Below are 20698 nucleotides of genomic sequence, written 5' to 3' on the forward strand. Positions count from 1 at the left end.
AGTCTTCAATCTTCCGATCTGGAGCCTTCAATCTTCAATTCTCTCTCTCAAGATGTTCTTGGGGGTGTGTGTGAGTGTTGGAGGCGGTAGGTATCGAATCCTATGAACCCTAGGCGTTTTTCTCTTTAATCTCCCATCAAAAATCGCGTTTTTGGCAAGAAAATATGCCAAAATAACGTACCCGGCCGGGTGTAATTTTTGGACTGCGCAGTGTTCTTGTAACGGCCATAACTTCTTCTACCGAACTCCGATTGAGGTGTGCGAGATACCCACGCGAAGCTCTTTCGAAGACGAAGAGATTGATATGCATATGAGACTGATTGGACTTCAAACTCTCCAGTAAAAATTGTCTCAAACCAAGGCTGCTGCACATCCACATAGTTTGTACCTTTTTCTACACATTCTTAACAAAATGGTCAACATACCAACATAATAGAGAAGTATATATAAACACGTCCAATAATAGACAAATATGATCAAATTCATACAAAACCACCCTTTAAAACCATGTAAAATCTAAGTATGTCAATATCTCACATCCAAGCATCCCTAACTCAACTTTATTTTACCCAAATAGTAAGCAAGAGTATATCGTATCCCACAGAGACAATTAAGTGTAAACCTAAGTACCACGTACCAATTTTGACTACTATCCAGACGATCAATTTTGGATTTAAAGCTAACAGCTACTGAAAGCATATAATTCAGAGATTAAAAGAAAACACTTAAACAAGAGAACAAAGAAACAAGTTGCAGACAGAGATGAAGAAATATGCAGAATTCAAGGATCTGATGCACAACTCATAGCCTAACCCAATTGAAATTAAATTACCATTTAAAGTCTCTAGAATTGTTGAATCAATCACAAATATGGATTTGACCCTTTCCCAAGGTGAGAAATCCGCAGATCAAGTGTAACAATTGAAGTCCCCTTCTAAGTCTTAGACTTTACTCCCAAAAGATCGATTAGATTAAAGATCCCACTCAGAATCTCAACTTTCCCGAGTTTTATTGAATAAAGGTGTGGATTATTCCTATTTTAAGATTAATTATTTCACCTCTTGATTACTCTAAGAAACCCTAACACTACCCATTGGTGATCAAGCAATTGACAGGAAAAAGCACAAGAATAAACCAAACAATTACAAGAGCTAGATAAAAACGAAGTCAATTGGATTAAAACTATGAATCAATGCATCTTCACCAAAAATTCTACATAAAAGAAGTTTAGCTACTCATATTCATGGAAGAAAACAAGTCTAAACTAAGAAAAACAATGGAAAACATGATACGGAGTACAATTGGCGTTGGAATTGAAGCTTGAATCTTCAATCTTCTTACAAGAGTGCTTTAGAGAGATGGATTGTGTGTTTTACGGCGGTAGAGAATGAGTAGAGTTGCCATAGATCTTCATTCTTATTCTTCTCCTCTAAAAATCGCGCTTTTGAAAAGGAAAAATCGCCAGCGACGTCGTACCCGACCGGGTGCAATTATTGCACAGGAAACTCACCCGGCCGGGTCTGCACTTTCCGCAACTCTCTGGACTCTCGCAGGTATAAATTCACCACCCGGCCGGGTACAATTGTTGTATTGGAAAATCACCCGACCGGGTGGGACTTCTCTCGAACTCTCTGGCCTCTCCACGGCTTCTAAATGCCACCCGGCCGGGTGGTATTTTTGAACAATACTGCACCCGATCGGGTGAGACCCCTGTTTCGCCCATTTCTGCCTATTTTTGCCTAAAACACTCAACAAACACATGAACTCCAAAACATATAGTAATTGGCTGGAAATAACCATTGAGCACAAAAACTCAACAATTAAGCATATCAACATACCAATCACGACACTAAAATACCAGTTTGTCAATCCCTTTTTATTAACATGTTCTATGTTCGGTAATTTCTAAAACTAAAGGGATAAGATCACACTAATCCAAGGATTACACAAAGTATTAAACTTACTTGAATTACTAAACAAACATAATTTGGTACTCACCGTAGTACCATAACATTCAAAACCACAAGATTTACATAGATCACCAAAATGCAAATCAATAGCAACTAATAACACTTGATGAATTATCAAACACCGACCTTGTGAATATCATTACATTGCTCATATCACCACTCTCCATCAACCAACAACGATGAAACAACTTAAATAATCGAAATCATCGAACTAGTACCTCACACACGCAGTAAAGATGAAAATATCAACACACAGTTCTTCTATATGCAGAGCACAAGTCGATTTACTTTATTTTATTATATAACTGCACGAGCAACAATAATCAGCTTGATTAAGAGCATTATATTAAACGATGAGGTGAGAAAGACACTACCTTATATGCGACACATTATTATTCTCTTAGGCGGGCTGCACTTAAGTTGATTATCATAAAGATTGCATCCTATAACGGCTGAAAAATTGTCAACAAGAGATGCTCATATATCTAAAGCAAATTGAATCAAATAAACCAAAATTATAGTAACCCATTAGCTCAACTTTCGGTCACTTTACATAATTCAAGAAAGTGTTGATTTGAATTTAACTCCTAATTCAAAACATGTTCAATTATACCAAGAAGCATAGAGCTTTATCCAGATTAAGCAATTATTCACAAAAATTCATGAATTAAGGACATAGAGTTAGCCCCTTTTCAGAAATTCAACCTAAGTTTGGATTTCTTCTATTTAACTCAAAAATTCAACTCCAAAGTGTGATAGAGGCGACATAAATTAGAATTGGTACCATAAAATTTCACTAGGTTTAAGCTTAAGCGTGGATTTTGAAGCTCTAAGCTCTAGGAATCTTCTTCAACGGAGGATGAAGGAGGAAAGAAGGCCGAAGCAAAGCAAGAAGGAGAGGACGGAGGCGAGGCAGAGCAGACGCAGACGCCGTGGAGATGAGCGACGGCGGAGTTTCGGACTGTTGGTCGGCGACTTGCCGATTTCTGGAGAGATGAAAAGTAGAGGGAGGGAGAGAGAGAGTATTGAGTGAAGGGGTGAGAAAAAAACCTAAAACCGAATATCCGTACCGAACCAAACCAAACAGAAATTTTAAAATTCGATTCGATTTTTTCGGTTTTTCTTGTTCGATTCGGTTTTAAAAATACAAAAAATTTAGTTTTTCGGTTCGGTCGGTTCGGACGGAAAAAAAACCGAAAAACTGAGAAAACGAGTTTTATTTAAATATAATATTATTTATATTTATTCTACTCCATTAATTTAGTATATTATATCATATAGTATAATATATATTCTTTTAATATATTTTTATATAATATGTACTTATTATATATATTCTATTAATTTTATAATATATATTTATATTCTATTAGTACATATAAAATAAAATAAATTATATATATAATACTCCTCCGTCCACAAAAAAATAGAGCAATTGGTGTTTGGCACGAATTTTAATGTAGAATTGGTAGAGTAAGAGAGAAGGGAAAAAGTAAGAGAGAAGGAGAAACAATAAGTGAGAAATAGTGTTAGTGGAATGATGTGTAGGGTTATTATTTGTTGAAAACTTTCCATAAATGAATGTGCTCTATTTTTTTTGGACGGCCAAAAATGGTAAATGTGCTCTATTTTTTATGGACGGAGGGAGTATTTTTATTTTGGTTTTTTTTTTTTTTTTTTAATTTCGGTTTTTTCTGTTTGGTTCGGTTTTTTAATTTTCGATTTTCGATTTTTTGGTTTTTGATTTTAATTTTAGCCTAAATTTAATTTTTCAGGTTTGATTCGGTTTGGTTGAAAAATCGAACCGAAACCCGAATACACACCTCTAATTGAGGGTGCATGTTTGCCGACAAAATTAGAAAAAAGGGAAGTAAATTGATTGTTTTCATTCATCATTGGGCTATATAAGCTTATGGTGGACTTCTATATAATTCTTTATTGAAACTAAAGCCCAACATAAGAATACATTGATAGCCAAAACAAAAACAAATAATTATGGATATCTCAAAACTCTACCTCAGGGTTTTTAACTATTCACTGATTAACAATTAACACACATTGGCAAATAAATTACTCCATAATGCATAACCATATATTAATTTCACGAACTCCGACTTTTTCAACTCACTTTCCATTATATTTTGTACCATCCGTACCCAGTTAAAATGTGACAAAATTTAAGAGACGGAGGGAGTAATTTTCTACAAGGAGTAAAGAGAGAGTAAGTACTAGTAACATTCATAATATTACAATCATCTCACATTAATTGTTCGCTTTTGTCATTTTCATTTGTCTCATATTAATTATATTTTATTCTTTTATCATAAAGGGTAGGTATGCCTCATATTTCACTAACTCATTACACTCACATTTTGTTATTAAACTATTCTATCCTTTGTGTCTAAGATAATACGCACTTCGTCCCTCTGTAGCTGAGTCGTATTCTATTTTGGGTTGTCCCACTGTAACTGAGTCATTTCCTTTTAAGCAAAATGTACTCTACTCTCTCTTCATCTCTGTACTTTTTTCCTTTCTTCTTTATTCTCCTTTTACTTAACTCATTTAAAACAATTTTTCTTAAATCCAATGCTGAAAAGAATTGTCTCTACTACAGAGGGACGGAGGGAGTACATTTCTTAGTCAACATAGTATTTTAGGAGTTTGACTCATGCTAAATTTGCAATCAATACGTCACCCACAAGTGTATGGGGTATGTAGCACGTGAAAAATTGAAATTATCGATCCTCGAAGACTAAATGCCGGCTTGAGTACTACGATGCAACTTTGAACACTATCTAGATAAAAGGGGTTTTTGGTTTTTCTTAAACTGCGAACTAAGAACAAAGAACAAGTAAGCAAATAAGAGCAAATTAGGAAACTAAAGCAAATAAAAGGTAGTTTTCACACAAATTGGGAAGGTAGGGATATGGATCCGTTGGTATGGATCACGGGTGTTCACCTAGGGATCATGCTCATCTATTGGGTCTCATGTGTGGCTAGGAAAGTCGGGATAATTGGCTAGACCCCCTCTCGGGTGCATCTAACTCGTTGATCGACCTCTAATGCCAGAGTCTCCTCCCTACAAGTCAAGGCCGACTCCTAAGGCCTACGGACCCAAGCCCTCTATCTAGCTATGCATCTCTCGATCACATAAAACGCACGTAGTTGTTGATTATTTAATAATCTAATCAAGCATCTCTCAATGACAATAATTAGAACAAGACATATCCAATTGGTAGCTAAGCAATTAGATAATGAAAAAGCCCAATAACCAACAAAACCAACACAAAAGAGATAGATAAGCACAAATCAAGGTTTAGCCCATGGATTCCATACAAACTTCACCAATATCCCTAAGGTGGTCTAGAACAAAGGAAAACATGATAGGAATGGAAAATAGAACTCCCTAAGGTGGACTTGATGTTGGGGAGAGTCTTCTTCTTCAATCTCTTGAAGATGGAAGCCTCGTCTTCAATCCTCTTGAATCTCTCGATTTCTCTCTCAATTTTGCAGTGGGGAAGTTAGGGTTCGAAAATGAGTGAGAACCCTTTTATATCCGGAGTGAGCAAGGGGCAAAAGTGAGCATCAGTAGCTAACGCCCGGCCGGGCGATTTATGAGTGTGAAAATGCCCGGCCGGGCATTCTGGAGCAATCGCACTTCAATCTTCAAACGCCCGACGGGGCGTTTCGTCAGATGAAAAACGCTCGGCCGGGTTCTGGAGCAATCACACTTCAGTCTTCAAACGCCCGACCGGGCGTTTCGTCAGATGAAAAACACCCGGCCGGGTGAACTTTCTGTTCTCTTCTTCAAACGTCCGGCCAGGCGTGCGTTTTGTATATGGAAAACGCCCGACCGGGCGAACTCTCTCGAATCATCCCGTTTGCTTCGTTTTTCCCGTTTCAACCTGTTTTTACTTCAAAACTCCAACAAACTCATTACTTCATCTATTTGATGACTAAATGGGTGAAAACCTATTATAAACACCTTAATTCAACAAAAACATGTGTTAAATACCTCTAAAACCATCCTAAACTATGAGTTTATCAGAATTGTTGGTTAGTTTAATCAATTAAAAAAAGAAAGAGTGGATGTAAGTATTAAATAAAAAAGAAAGAAAATTGAATATTTAAAAGGAGATAAAAAGTTGTTGAATGTATTAATTAGATAATTATTAGAGAATGGAAGGAGTATCTGTATTATTCTTTTCCGGGATGTAATCAAATGCAAACTCTAAATATTGTACAAACTCTAAACTATGATCTGGACCGTTAGATAATATCAACAGATGACAAAATTATATCAACAGAAAATGTCAACACAATGTCAACGGTTGATGTTGTGTTGAAAATATGTTGAAACTGTGTTGACATTTTCTGTTGATGTATTTTAGTCATCTGTTGACATTTTCTAACGGTCCAGATTATAGTTTGGAGTTTGTACAATATATAGATTTGCATTTTATCACTACCCATTCTTTTCCATCTGTACTTTCCTCAAAACAAAATGGCAGTGGTAATATTTATTAATGAAACTACATATCATAAAACTGCAAATAGTATTCATTAATATTTAAGAGTCAAACCTCCTTTTATTCATATATAATGTAAAAAGATAATACCACATTTGCTCAAGAATTCATTTAATACAAAAAAGTGTATATCTTACTGTATTAATAAATGGTCATCATCAGCTTCTATATATGTATCTTAATAAATGCATCCTACTGTAGAATACCCAAAATGTCCAATTTTATGCGTACAATTTTTGTTAATTTAACATAGGGAAGTCAATCCAACTCGAAATCCATAGGTCGCTCGAATAGTCCGATAAAATTAGTGAGTTAAGGCTGTAATTTTGTAACCCGAATACAAAACCGACTAAATGGGTTGGCTTGAACGGATTACGGGTCGGCCTGACGGGTTGCAACTTTTAACTAAAAAATACTCCTTCCGTCCCACAAAAATATAGACTTGGATATGGCACGAGAATTAAGACAATATAGGTAAAGTAAGTGATGCACTATTTATTAACACTAAAAATACCTGCAAGTATACAAAGTAGGAATAGTATAGCTAAAGGTCAGTACCGGGATATCGAACTCGTGGAATATAATTGCAACTGGTTATTATGTACTAAGCGTCAAATACTATCTAGAGAAACAAGAGAGTTTTGGATTTTTGAAAGAAAAAACAATTAAAAACAAGAAAAGCGCTAAATGCAATTAAATCACAAAGATAAAATATGAGAGATAAGAGAATTTAAGGGATGCGCGTTCACAATTATGGTTATACAAATTCCAACTACAATACCCTAGCACAGTTTATAGTTTGAAAGGACGAGTCACCTAGCTTATGCTCATGCGATGCAAACGTTGATTACTAACATTAGGGTTGTCAATCCTAACACGTAACTCCATAAAGCTCCTAAGACCCTTAAAAAGTCCTCACTCTCAATTAACAGTATCGTTTTAAAGGAAGCTAATTGTAGTGTCTACTAAGTGGACCTAACTCGCTAGAACTCTCTCACAGTTATGAAGCAAGTTATATTGGATCAACACAGAATGTGTCACTTAGACGTGAAGCGTCAATAATAACTTAGGGAAGAAACAAAGCAAAAACAAAACGGATATTAAATAGAAAAAAGAATTGTACAAACCAATAAAAGTTACTAACACATCCAAAGAATCCTATGAATTTAGTTAGGCATAATTGAATAAGCTAAAAACATAGATTGAAGTGAAGACAAAATAAACATAAGTGCTAAAGCAAATAAAACTCAAAGGTTGAATCCTTGTAGCGCTTTGATGATCTCTTGCTTCTTGCTTCAACCTCTTGCACAATGAAGAACTCTCAAATTTATGCTATGGAAGTAATTGACAAAAAGATGATGAAGAATTAGGGTTGGAGGAGGAGCTATGAAAGCTCCCCTTTTTGGGGCTATATGGAAGGATGAATTCTATAAATTAGGTTATGGGGTGTATATAGGCTTGAGAAGGATTTAAATTTGGTAAAAAGTCTCCTCTAAGCAATAGGAAAGATGAAATTTTTGTAAGATTTGGCTTCACAAGGTAATATCTTCTTTCCTTCTTTAAATTTCCGTCTATACTGCAGTTGACAACTTTGCGCGACTTTGGTAGAACGACCATAACTTTCTCCACAGAACTACGATTGAGGTGATATTGGTACCAATGCGAAGCTCATTCGAAGAATAAGAGAATGACATATAGAACACCCTGATTGGACTTCAGTATCTCCGGAAAATTGAGTTTGAACACAGCTGTTGTGCACCGTATTCTTGTGGCGGGCTGCCGCACCTTGGCCAGCGGTCGCCGCGCGTTAATCAGAAACTTCTGACTCTTTTGTGGCGGTCTCCACGCACTTCCCGGCGGTCGCCGGAAGTGTTGCGGAGGTCGCCGGACGCCACTTGAAGCTCCAAATTTCCAGATTTCACGTTTTGACTCCCTTTTTAGGCTCAAATATGCACATTTCTCACAAAACACGTTAAAATACCAAAATAGATAAAATATACAAATAAATGACATGTAATGCAACTTTGACATTAAAAATGAACCAAATAATGACCTTAAAATAGTGCAAAATCTGAGCGTATCAGTAAGAGAGATGAGTAGAAAGATATAGTTAAGTAAGAGAGAGGAGGAGAATGATAATTAAAGTAGTGTTAGTTGAAAGTGAGACTTACATTATTTTTATGGGACAGACCAAAATGGAAAGTGCACATATTTTTATGGGACTGAGGGAGTATTAATTTTTAGGGATTTTTTGTATTTTTGAATTTCATATGACACAATCATTAGTCTTCTTCAATCTTCATTCTACACTTTTCCACTCGGTCCCACACTATCAACTTTTAAGTTTCACCTCGACTCATTATTTCATCGTCCCACTATCTGTCACTACTGTCTTACCACCACCAAAGCCATCTAATAAGTACAAAATTAAGAACTAACCCATCAAAGTCTCAATATATTTATCATTTTAATAATAATTCATGTAAGATATGATTTTCAATTTTCGTAAAGAATTAACTATGAATAATGCCAAAATAATAACACAAACACAAGATTTAATTCAAACTGATTGATTTAATTTTGATTTATTTATTTTATGTTGTAGTCGATCGAGATGAAAGGATTCTCTCCAACTATTATTGAAGAAAACTATGAAAATTTAAAGATTTTATTAAATTCTAAAACCAAGAAGAAGAAAAATATCAAAACTTAAAATCATTTCGTAGAAGAAAATTTTGATACAAGAAATAATTTTCGAAAGTTTTTAGGCCCGAATAGCCCGATGGGTTAGCCCGAAATCCGGTGGGTTAGGGCTAAGTTTGAAAAATTATGACCCGAAAATTGATAACCCAAATAGCCCGCACCCAAATAACCCGACAACCCCAATAGATTGGCTCAAACCCGAACGGATTAGTCCGATTGACATCCCTAATTTATTACTCCTCAATCATAATTAATGATATTAGTAAAATTGATTGCATTGATGAACTATAAATCATGAAATTGCAAATAGTATACATCTACAAGTCAACGTTAGATTTTATGGAAAAAATTAGTACTACGTTGAAAACACACTCCATCCAACTTAAGATAAAATAAAAAAAATTTGAAACGACACGAGTTTTAATACAAAATTAGTAAAATATAACACATTTTTTAGTTGATATGGTATTTTAGGAGTTGTTGGTTAATTTATTTAATTGAAGAGAGAAAGAGTGTATGCAAGTATTAGATGAAAAGAGAAAGAAAATTAAATATATTTAATTAGAGATAAAAAAAATTGTTTAATGTATTAATTGAATAATTATTATAGAACGGAAGGAGTATCTGTATTATTCTTTTCCATCTGTATCGTACCATATTTACTCAAGAATTCATTTAATACAAAAAAGTATGCGTCGTGCTGTATAAATAAATGCTCATCATCAGCTTCTATATATGCGTCATCTCTTCTTCCACTGAAATAATAGTTGCAAGCAATTTACAAGTATGAGATTCCCCTGTTTTCTACTTGTGATCTGCATCTGGATATTCAATTTTGTAAAATCAGAAGAAACTCTAGAGACGTACATCGTCCAAATCGACCCACAAATCAACATTATTAATGAATATTCATTTTTAGCAGCCAATGAAGAGCTCCAGCCACGTCTTCTCCATCGCTACAACCACGTTTTCTCTGGTTTCTCAGCAAGACTATCAGCAGCTGAAGTGAGAGCCATGGAAAATACAGAGGGCTTCGTGTCAGTGCACCGCGAAAATGTTTACGAGCTCGACACAACCCAAACTCCCAATTTCTTGGGACTGAACCAGAATACAGGTTTCTGGAAATCATCCAATTACGGAAAGGGCGTCATAATCGGCATCCTAGATTCCGGGATCACACCGGGCCATCCCTCATTCAGCGACGAGGGGGTTCCGCCCCCTCCCGCCAAATGGAAGGGGCGGTGTGACTTCAACTCCTCGGCCTGTAACAACAAGCTCATTGGAGCGAGAAGCTTCCTCACCGAAAGCCCGAGCCCAGTCGATGAGAAAGGACATGGCACGCACACTTCCAGCACGGCGGGCGGGAATTTCGTGAGAGGCGCCAGTGTTTTTGGCAGCGCAAACGGCACGGCGTCTGGAGTCGCGCCGCTGGCTCATGTGGCTATGTACAAAGTCTGCGGAGTCGAGGGCTGCCTCGAGAGCGCCTTTCTGGCCGGAATAGACGCTGCCATTGGAGACGGCGTGGACATACTCTCAATATCGCTGAGTAGTCCATTGGCCCCTTATTACCGCGACAGCATAGCGATAGGCGCGTTCCGGGCGGTGGAGAAGGGAATCTTCGTCAGCTGCTCCGCTGGGAACCTTGGACCTGCCTCAGGTTCCGTCAACAACGTTGCGCCGTGGATCCTCACTGTCGGCGCTAGCACCATTGATAGAAGATTGGCGGCAACAGTAGTGCTCGGAGACGGCCAGAAATTGAGCGGGGAAGCGGTGTTCCAGCCGCATAACTTCTCCTCAGCTGATTTGGCATTGGTTTTTCCTGGCGCCACAAATACTAATTCTTCCGAATGCAATCCGGGCACGTTGGATAAAGCCGAGGTTGTGATAGAAATCCGCAATGTTCCATTCTAAAACCAATTAAGTTCTCATTATACACTGATATTTATTTTATTTTTATTTTTCCTTTGCCAAAAGGTTGCTGGAAAGATTGTCATGTGTGAAAAGGACACACCTATCGCCCCAGCTGCTGCCGAAACCGTGAAAAACGCCGGTGGCGTTGCCATGATTTTGATGAACGATGCATACGCAGGCTACAGTATAAACTTAGAATCCAATCAAACTCTTCCCATGTCGCAGCTCACCTTCACAGACGCCGTCAAAATCAAAACCTACCTAAATAACACTTCCACTCCAACCGCCAAAATCGTGTTCCAAGGAACTCAAATAGGCGATCCTCACGCCCCATACGTAGCGTCATTTTCGTCACGAGGCCCGAACAGACAAAGCCATGGAATCCTCAAACCAGACATCATCGGGCCGGGAAGCAACATTCTCGCAGCTTGGATCGGAGGTCAATTCAACATAGACTCGGGCACCTCCATGTCGTGCCCTCATCTCAGCGGCGTGGCAGCGCTGCTGAAGAGCGCGCACCCGAACTGGTCGCCAGCTGCAGTGAAGTCGGCCATCATGACCACCGCTGACCGTGTCAACCTCGGTGGCAAACCGATTGAAGTTCAAAACCACCTTGCTGCTGACCCTTACTCAATAGGTAGTGGCCATGTGAATCCTACCAAAGCCAGTAATCCTGGTCTGGTTTACGACCTTCGACCAGAGAGCTATATTCCCTACTTGTGTGGCTTGAATTACACCGAACGGGAAATCTTCATAACCATTCATCGGAGGGTGAATTGCTCGAATGTGAAGTCTATTAAAGATGCAGAACTGAACTATCCATCGTTTTCAATCAATCTTGGATCGTCGGATAAGTCGGTGACATATACAAGGACGGTTACAAATGTTGGGGAAGCGAATTCGTCATACCATGTTGATATCGTTGAGCCACGAAACGTGAGTGTGAGTGTAGAGCCAAGGCAACTGATATTCTCTAAAGTGGGACAGGAACTGAGTTATAATGTGAGCTTCACCCGCTTATCTATTCCAGCCGTGCATACTGTTTCTCAAGGATTGCTTAGCTGGATTTCTGCCGATTACTTGGTTGCATCTCCGATTGCTGTTACGTATATGGAAAAATGCACTGTAGAGGAGTGCATAATTTGAAGGCCTTGCCTCGACTGTTGTTCAAAACTGGTGATTCAAATTTCAAACTTGATTTGAATAAAAAATCATTTCCTTTCTTTGGTATAGATTTGGGGTGGTAATACACAAGACTGTTTTTTGGTTGAAACAAAATTTTAAAAAGAGACTACTTTTAGGGGGAAAAAAGAATATTATTGTGTTCATTTTTCTTAACTAGCTAGCTAGTGGTCCAGTTGTGCGTTACATGGACTTTTAATTTGTACTATCATATTTTTTTCAAGTTTTAGTGAATTATTTCAGAGAGGAAATAATTTCATTCTACACATAATAATAATTATATACGTGTACATACAATTTAAAATTAGAAGAAATTACTGAAAAAGTTACTAGTAAATTTGGGAATATATTTTACACACAAATACATATTTATAAAAATGTATTTAAAATTAAAATTAGAGTATTCATATCCTTTCATAATTATATCAATAACTACAAATTTTATTATAGTGCCAGTTTCAGGATGCTTGAAGTTATAGAAGTGGTTAATGATGTTGATATATAACTGCGATCGGAAAAGAGATCAAGTGATCGGCAGAAATCCAACTAAGCAAACCTTGAGAAACAGTTTCCACACCCAGAATAGATAAGCGGGTGAAGCTCACTTTATACCTCAGTGTCTATCTCACTTTAGAGAATATTAGTTGAGTTGGCTCCACGCTCACACTCAACTTTGGTAGCGCAACGATCTCGACATGGTACGCCGAATTCGATTTACCAACATTTTTAACCGTCCTTGGATACGTCACCGACTTAGCCGATGATCCAAGATTGATTGAAAACGATGGATAGTGAGAAGGTTATGACCCCGAAACTTAGCCGAGTTTTGAACTAAAGAAAGGAGCCGTTGGGGTTGAAGAGGAAATCAAGAATGAGCTCAATCTGTCAGTTTGTACTAGCCGTTGGAAGGTAGCGGTTACAACTGATTCCAGCTAACGGAGTTAGTTAGTTTTCATTCTTGTATTCTCACTTCATATACTCCCTCCGTCCCACAAAAGATATCACACTTTCCTTTTTAGTTTGTCTCATAAAAGATGTCATATTTCTATTTTTGGAAAAAATTCTCTCTCGCATGAATATTAAAATAATATTTTCTCTCTCCATTTAACACACAAAATAAAATCTCCTAAAATCCCGTGCCGTCCCAAAAGTGTGACATCTTTTGTGGGACGGAGGGGGTATTAGTTTGATAGCTCAGTTTTGTAGTGGGTAGAACACACACATTACACACGCACAATTTGATAGTATAAGCCTCACTTGTGATTAGCCATAGGCGTTTCAGTATCATAGAGTGTGAGACTTGTTTGTGAGCTAAATCAATAAACTCCGGTCATCTTCTCCGTGGATGTAGGAAACTTTGCCGAACCACGTTATTTCCTTGTGTGCTTTATTTTCTTGCTTTCAATTGTGTGTGATTGATCGGCGGTGCAACCCAACAAGTGGCGCCGTCTGTGGGAAACGAGTTGAGGTTTTCTTGGTTGATTTCTGGGCGGATCAAAGTTCAGAGGGTCTGTTTCTAAGCCTATCTTGGTGCACACCAGCTATTCGAGAAATGTCCACAGCCAAATTCGAGGTGGAGAAATTCACTGATGAAGGCAATCTTGATGCAACAAGAGCTATGGGATATTCTGAGTGGCAGTGGCAGTGATGAAAAGAAGCCCGAGGCTGATGAGAATGAGAAGGGGAGGCTGCAAGAGATGCAGTATAAGGCCTACAACACCTTAATCTTGAATCTAACAGATAGGGTGCTGAGGGAGGTCTCGAAGGAGGAAACAGCAGCAGGAGTTCGGTCCAAGTTGGAGTCATTGTACATGAAAAAATCTCGTGCCAATGGCACTTGAAGCAGAAGTTCCTGACCTTCAAGATTTTAGACACAAAGAGCATTGCATAGCAACTTGAAGATTTTGGAAAGTGCATTGATGATCTTGAGAACTTTGATGAGGAGATTAATGATGAGGATACGGCACTGATGTTGCTAAATTCCCCACCTAAGAGCTATGAGAACTTCAAAGATGCATTGCTTCTTGGAAGGGAATCCAAGATCATCTATGAGGAGGTCCATTCAGCTCTGAAATTGAAAGATCCACAGAGATCTACACCAAAGCAAGCTGATCCAGTTGCTGAGAGCCTATACCTCAAGAACAATGAGAAGAAGGGGGCCAAGAAGAAGTTTCAGAAGAAGCATGAGAAAGAGAAAGAGGGGGGCAAAGAAACTAAAAGCTGTCACTACTGTAAAAAAACCAGGCCATTTGAAGAAAGCTTGTTTTGCTTGGAAAAGAAACAAGAGCAAGAAAAGGCCAAGTGTAGAGATAACAGATTTGGCTTTGGAAGTAGAGGCTCAAGAAGCCTTGAACATACATGTTGGAGTTACCATTGCGGAGTCATAGATTATGGACCTACCACATTTGCTCTCATAAGTCTTGGTTTCAGAATTTGGGAAGCTCTCAGGGGTCAGTAATGCTAGGGAATGATCAGATCTATGAAATCAAGGGAATTGGTGAAATTAAACTAATGATGAAGGATGAAGGCATCAAAATCTTGACAGAAGTCAGATTATATCCAAGATCAAGAGAAATCTCATATCTCTTGAATACTGAAGTCAAAGGGATACAAGTTTGAGTCAGCAAATGGGATGTTGAGAGTCACAAAGGATTCTAGAATCATTATGGGGGCCAAGAGAAGAAACAATTTGTATTATCTGATGGCAGGTAACTTTGACTAGAGCAGCTAACATCATTCAGTCAGAGAGTCTGGATTCTTGGCACGCTTGGTTGGGCCATGTTGGAGAAAAGGGAATCAGAGAGCTGGCCAAGCATGGCGTAATCAAAATAGTTGTATCAGAGAGTCTCAGTAAGTGTGAGCCATGAATTTTGGGAAAGGCAAAGAAGCTCCCATTTACAACTGGAAAACACAGCTCAAGTGCACCTTTTGTGTATGCTCACAATGATTAATGGGGGTCTGCTCAAACAGAATCCATAGGTGGAGGTAAGTATTTCATCTCCATCATTGATGACTATAGTAGAAAATTCCAAGCATGTGCAAAATTTAGAGATTGACATACTACACATGAGAATGAGAGGGGGTCTTTGTTGAAATATCTTAGAACTGATATTGGTATAGAGTTTTTATCTACTGAATTTAAGGATTTTTGCAAATTAAAGGGAATTAGAAGGCATAAGATAGCACCTAGGAATCCCCAACAAAATAGGGTGGTAGAGCAAATGAATAGTAATTTGCTAGAGAGGGTGAGGTGCATGTTGTTTTCTTCTGGATTACCTTTGAAATTCTGGGTTGAGGTTGTATCTACTGCTGCATCTCTGATCAACAAGGGTCTTTCTTCTGCAATTTCTAATGACATCCCAGATCAAAGATGGTATGGGAGTTTGAGAGATTGTTCAGTTTTGAAGTTATTTGGTTGTGCTACATATGCACATGTGAAACAGACCAAGCTGGGACCCAGGGCTAAGAAATGTGTGATGCTAGGGTACCAGGATGGTGTGAAGGGCTACAGGCTGTGGAGTCTGAAGAAAGATGGTCAAAATATTATTGTGAGCAGAGATGTAGTATTCAATGAAGAGGAAATGACATTCAAGAAGAATCAAGTTTTTATGAAAATGACAATCCTGATTTGCAGAATTTTTGAGTGGGTGAGAGCTCCAACATATCAGATATTGATGAAGACACTGTGATCATGGAAAATGTAGAAGAAGGTGGAGCTATTGAGCATCAATCACCTCAGAACAATAATGATTAGCAAACAACACCTGAGAGTCTCTCAGATACCAAGAAGAAATCCAATTAGGGATACCAGGTGACAAACACGGATTTTGCATGTTTTTAAGGACGAGATTTGACTCGTTTTAAATGTCAATCATGCAAATTATGTTCTTAAATTGCATATGTTATACATTTGGTATTTTTGATGTGTTTGTTGATAAATGATAGAAAAAAAAAGTGCAAAAAGGCCAAGGTGCAGCAGCCTCTGTTCGAGCCCATTCTACCAGTGATTTTGAAGTCCAATCAGTGCTTAGTTCATACCATTCTCTTTTTCTTTGAAAGATCTTCGCGTGGATGTCTCGCACGTCTCAATCGGAGTTCTGTGGAGAAAGTTATGGCTATTCTACGAACATTGCGCAGTGCAGTCAAAGCTGACGGGAATTTAGGCGGAAATTCACGGAAGAAAATAAATTATTATATTGTGAAGCCAAATCTCTCCCATATCTTGAAGGCCACGAAAATTAACTTTTTCCAGCCTATAAATACCTCTAAACCTAATTTTAATCTTCATCTCAGAGCCTCCAATCCTTCTCCCTCTCTACCTTCTTCCATCCCACAATCCACACATATAATCATCCATCTTCCATTGGAGCGGAGCTCTGCAGATCCAGGCAAGAGAAGACTGAAGATTGAAGATTCAACCTTGGGTTTTATCTATTTCTTTCATGTCTCGTACTTTATTTGTAGTTTTTACTTGTCTATGAGTAGAACAACTTTTGTGGAATTTTTTGGTTAGGATATTAAATTGATTTTCCTTGTTAGCTCTTGCAGTTATATGATTTATCCTTGTGCCTTCTATATTCAATTGATTAGCTACCTCTTGAATACATGTTAGAGTTGATTAGAGTACTCGGGAGACGAAATAGTTGACTTGGAAAAGAGATAATTCACACTTTAATTCAATAGAACTCGGGAGAGTTGAGGTTTCACGTGAGGTCGTTGGTCTTAACGACCTTTTAGGAGTTAGGTCTAAGAATTAGAAGGGGACTTCAATTATTACACCTAATCTACAGATTTCTCACCTCGGGAGGGGGTTTAATCTAGTTAAGTGACTGACTTAATAACTCTAGAGACCGTAATTCAAGGAGGTCGATTGTGTTTTGGATCCTAAAATTCTACGTCATTAGCCTGATTTGTATCATATGTTTTTATGCTTCTTTTTATTTGTTTATTTATTTCTGTCTAGTTTAATAAATCAACCCAAAACCTTAGTGCCTCTAGATAATATATGATGCTTAGTATATGGTAGTCAGTTGCAATCTTATTCCTTGTGTTCGATATCCCGGTACTGACCTTTAGCTATACTAGATCTACCTTGTATGCTTGCAGGTATTTTTAGTGCTAATAAATAGTGCATCAAGTTTTTGGCGCCGTTACCGGGGAATATTATTGCTTTAAGCTGATATTGTAGAACAGTTGATAATACTACTTTGGAGTGTAATATTTTGTATAGTTTTGTTTTGATTTTTTCTTTTTTTTATTATTTGTTTTGCAAGGAGCACGAAGCGCAACAATGGATTACTCTACGCTCGTATGGAAGATGCAATTATCCGCTACAACATTTGATATGTTCCGTGGGGCGTGGGTGAGATATAAACATTTGATTGCTCCCTGGTTTTTATTAGTTTTCTCCTTTGTAGAGCTAATGTTTCTCCTCCGTAGAGCTAATGTTTCTCCGTAGAGCTGATTTTTTTTTTATAAAAAAAAAAACTAAAAAAAAAAATCTTTTCTTTTAACTTTTTTTTTCTCGTTCGAATTTTTTTCTTTTCTGTTTTCCTTTTTACTTTTTATTTTCATTTCTTTTCATAAAAAAAAATTTTAAAAAAACCCCACTTCCCCCTTATATTTTATTTTCTCCACATAATGCACACATCCACACTACAAGTTCACATCACTTAATCAAATTCTTTGGATTCTACCAATTGTTCTTGTGCTCAACCGTCATCCAACACAAGGTATGTTCTTCTTGTAATTTCTGAGTTTTGAACTTGAATTCTTTCATTGAATGACTTTGTTGTTGATATGTATTGGTAGTTTGGATTGGAGTTTGAAGGAGAATGATGAATTTGTATGCTTTGGATTGATTGGAATTAATTATTGTTCGGTGTGCTTGAGTATGTGGGTGAAAATTGAATATCACTTTGGCTTGATTGTTGATGGACACAGTTCATATTCATAGCATTGCGAGGCTATTTTATCTTGCATGAATTGTGTATATTTTTAGATCTTAATTGTTCTGCGTGATCTTGGTCTATTATTGAAAATTTTTGCAATTAATTGGGGGATAGAGAATATTGCGGAGGATGAAAAATGATCATGTTAAGGTAGATAATTTGATTTGCATATTTTATGCCGTGATATGATTAAATTTTGGGGAATTGCCACATATTATGCATTGTACTACAATTTTCTTCATTCTATACTCACATTGCGAAATTGTAGGTACAAAAGCATCCCCAAGGAAGTCCCGAGAATGGGGGCTACTTATGAGTTTCAAAGAACGTCAAGCTAAAGACGTTAACCAAGCGCTTGTTGGGAGGCAACCCAACATTGGTATCATTTTTTTTTCTTATTTTTTTTATTTTTAGTTTACTCACGTCCCTACCGACGTTTCAAACTTATTCTTAACGTAGTTTTGAATAAGTTTGGGGGGATGAAATGGTGGACCGTGAGTTTAGTTGTTTTTGTTAGTTTTTTATTTTTATTTTAGTAAACCCGAGGTGAATCTTGTCATGAGCATAACATAGAAAACTTAGAAATATTAATGTTTAGGGACATCAGACTGAGTTGCCTATGATAAAAAGTTTCTTTTATGTGTTGGTTGAGTTGACTTGATGCATTGATTTGAAGGTTTAGTGAAAATGTGCACAATTAATGAATTGCTTGTTTGCCTTGAATCATGCTTATACTTTGTGAGACTTGAGCTGTAAATTTCTTTCTTGTGTGATTTATCTGCATTCATGTATTTGTTTCTAGAACTTGCTCCTGGTCTGCCTAAATCTACATAGTGTTTATCAAATAACATGCAGTGTACAGGGCTTCACCCCAAAACCTTTTTGACAAACCACTCTTGGACAGGAGACACCTGGCCTTTTCAAGTAAAGTCCTATTCATCCTCTCAGCGACTCCATTTTGCTGAGGGGTGTAAGGAGTAGTTTTATGTCTCCTAATCCCAGATTTTTGACACAAATAATCCATTTGAGCATTGCAAAACTCAAGGCCATTATCTGTCCTAATGGTCTTGATACACTTTCCAGTTTGATTTTCAATTAAAACTCTCCAATTTGAAAAGGTTTGAAAAACATCAGACTTATGTTTTAAAAGAAAACACCAAACTTTTCTTGAAAAATCATCCACAATGGATAGGAAATACACAGATCCAGAGTGAGTAGTTACAGAGGCAGGGCCCCAAACATCCATATGCAAGTACTCTAAGACAGTTTGACTAACATTTTCAGTCACAGGGGTGGGAAAAGACACCCTATGTTGTTTTCCCATCACACAAGTTTCACAAAAGGAGAGCTCATTTTTGAAATCCAACTCACTCAAAATATCAGAATTTTTCAAAAGTTTTAACCCCTTCTGACTCATGTGCCAAGTCTATTATGCCACAGTAAAGCCTTATCCATTTTAACCAGATTTACATTGTGATCATAACTAGTTAGAGGCTTAGCAGTACACACATACAGATTACACTTTTTCACAGCTTTAAACAGGCATAGCACACCCTTACAGATCTTCAAAATACCCTGCCCCCACTTACACTCAAAACCCTCATATTCAAGACAAGAGCAAGACAGCAAATTATAATTCAGATCAGGCACATATCTCACATTTTTCAAGGGCAGCAAGTATCCATTCTCAAACTTTAAAAGCACAGTACCAATGTCAAGAATTTTACACTTCTTGTCATTATAGATACAAAAGCATTTTCCACAGGTTTGAGAGAAGTAAAAGCATCTTTGAAAGGACATATGTGAAAAGTGCCTCCTGAATCAATTAGCCAGTCATTTTTGGTAAAGAAACACTCAGAGGTAGAGTTTACAGAAAAAACATCATGGTTCATAAAACAAACACCATCTGCACCATCATCCCTGGCCAAATTTGCAACAGACTCCATCTGGTTATTACCATTTGGATTTTTATCTTTCTTGGGTCTAGTACATTCTGTCTTGTAATGACCCACTTCACCACAATTAAAGCATTTTCTTTTAAACTTAGGGTCTTTACTCTTGACCTAGACCTGCCTCTGTTTGACTTCTTACCATTCCCAGAGGAATTACTGTCATCTCCTCTAGATTTAGATATCCCTCTCACATTCACATTCAAAGTTTTCTTTAAGCTCTAATTCTTTTGACTTTAAAGAATTGATTATTATGTCTAGAGGGACACTATCCCTTCCATACTTTATAGTTGTCTTAACATCACCATAAGTATCAGGGATAGCATTCATGAGGGCTATGCTGGTATACTCATCAATGGTTTTATCTCCAGACCTTTTAATGTCCTGGACCAATTTTTAAAAAGTATCAATATTATCATCTATGTCCTTTGAAAGATCCAATTTAAATTTAAAAAGCTTTTCCAGAAGATACGTCCCGGAGGACATAGAAGTTTCAGTATAGA

The 20698-nt window shown here is 37.4% G+C and overlaps 1 protein-coding gene across 1 annotated transcript; it reads left to right on the forward strand.

Annotated features, from left to right (window-relative positions):
* The first annotated feature begins 10201 nt into the window (after positions 1-10201).
* LOC125210385 (subtilisin-like protease 4) lies at positions 10202-12300 on the forward strand. The gene is made up of 2 exons (XM_048109942.2): positions 10202-11080; positions 11177-12300. The coding sequence occupies exons 1-2, from the start codon at positions 10217-10219 to the stop codon at positions 12257-12259; spliced, it is 1947 nt and encodes a 648-aa protein (XP_047965899.2). The 5' UTR covers positions 10202-10216; the 3' UTR covers positions 12260-12300.
* Positions 12301-20698: the final 8398 nt, after the last annotated feature.

Source organism: Salvia hispanica, chromosome 3, assembly GCF_029641045.1.
Source record: "Salvia hispanica isolate PSC_SH4W2 chromosome 3, Shi_PSC_v1, whole genome shotgun sequence".
NCBI lineage: Eukaryota > Viridiplantae > Streptophyta > Magnoliopsida > Lamiales > Lamiaceae > Salvia > Salvia hispanica.

Bases quoted from the DNA above. Each gene is read 5' to 3' on its own strand.
- LOC125210385 (XM_048109942.2), top strand. From the start codon at position 10,217: ATGGAAAATACAGAGGGCTTCGTGTCAGTGCACCGCGAAAATGTTTAC. The intron at 11,081-11,176 runs GTTGTGATAGAA...CTTTGCCAAAAG, and splicing joins GCACGTTGGATAAAGCCGAG to GTTGCTGGAAAGATTGTCAT.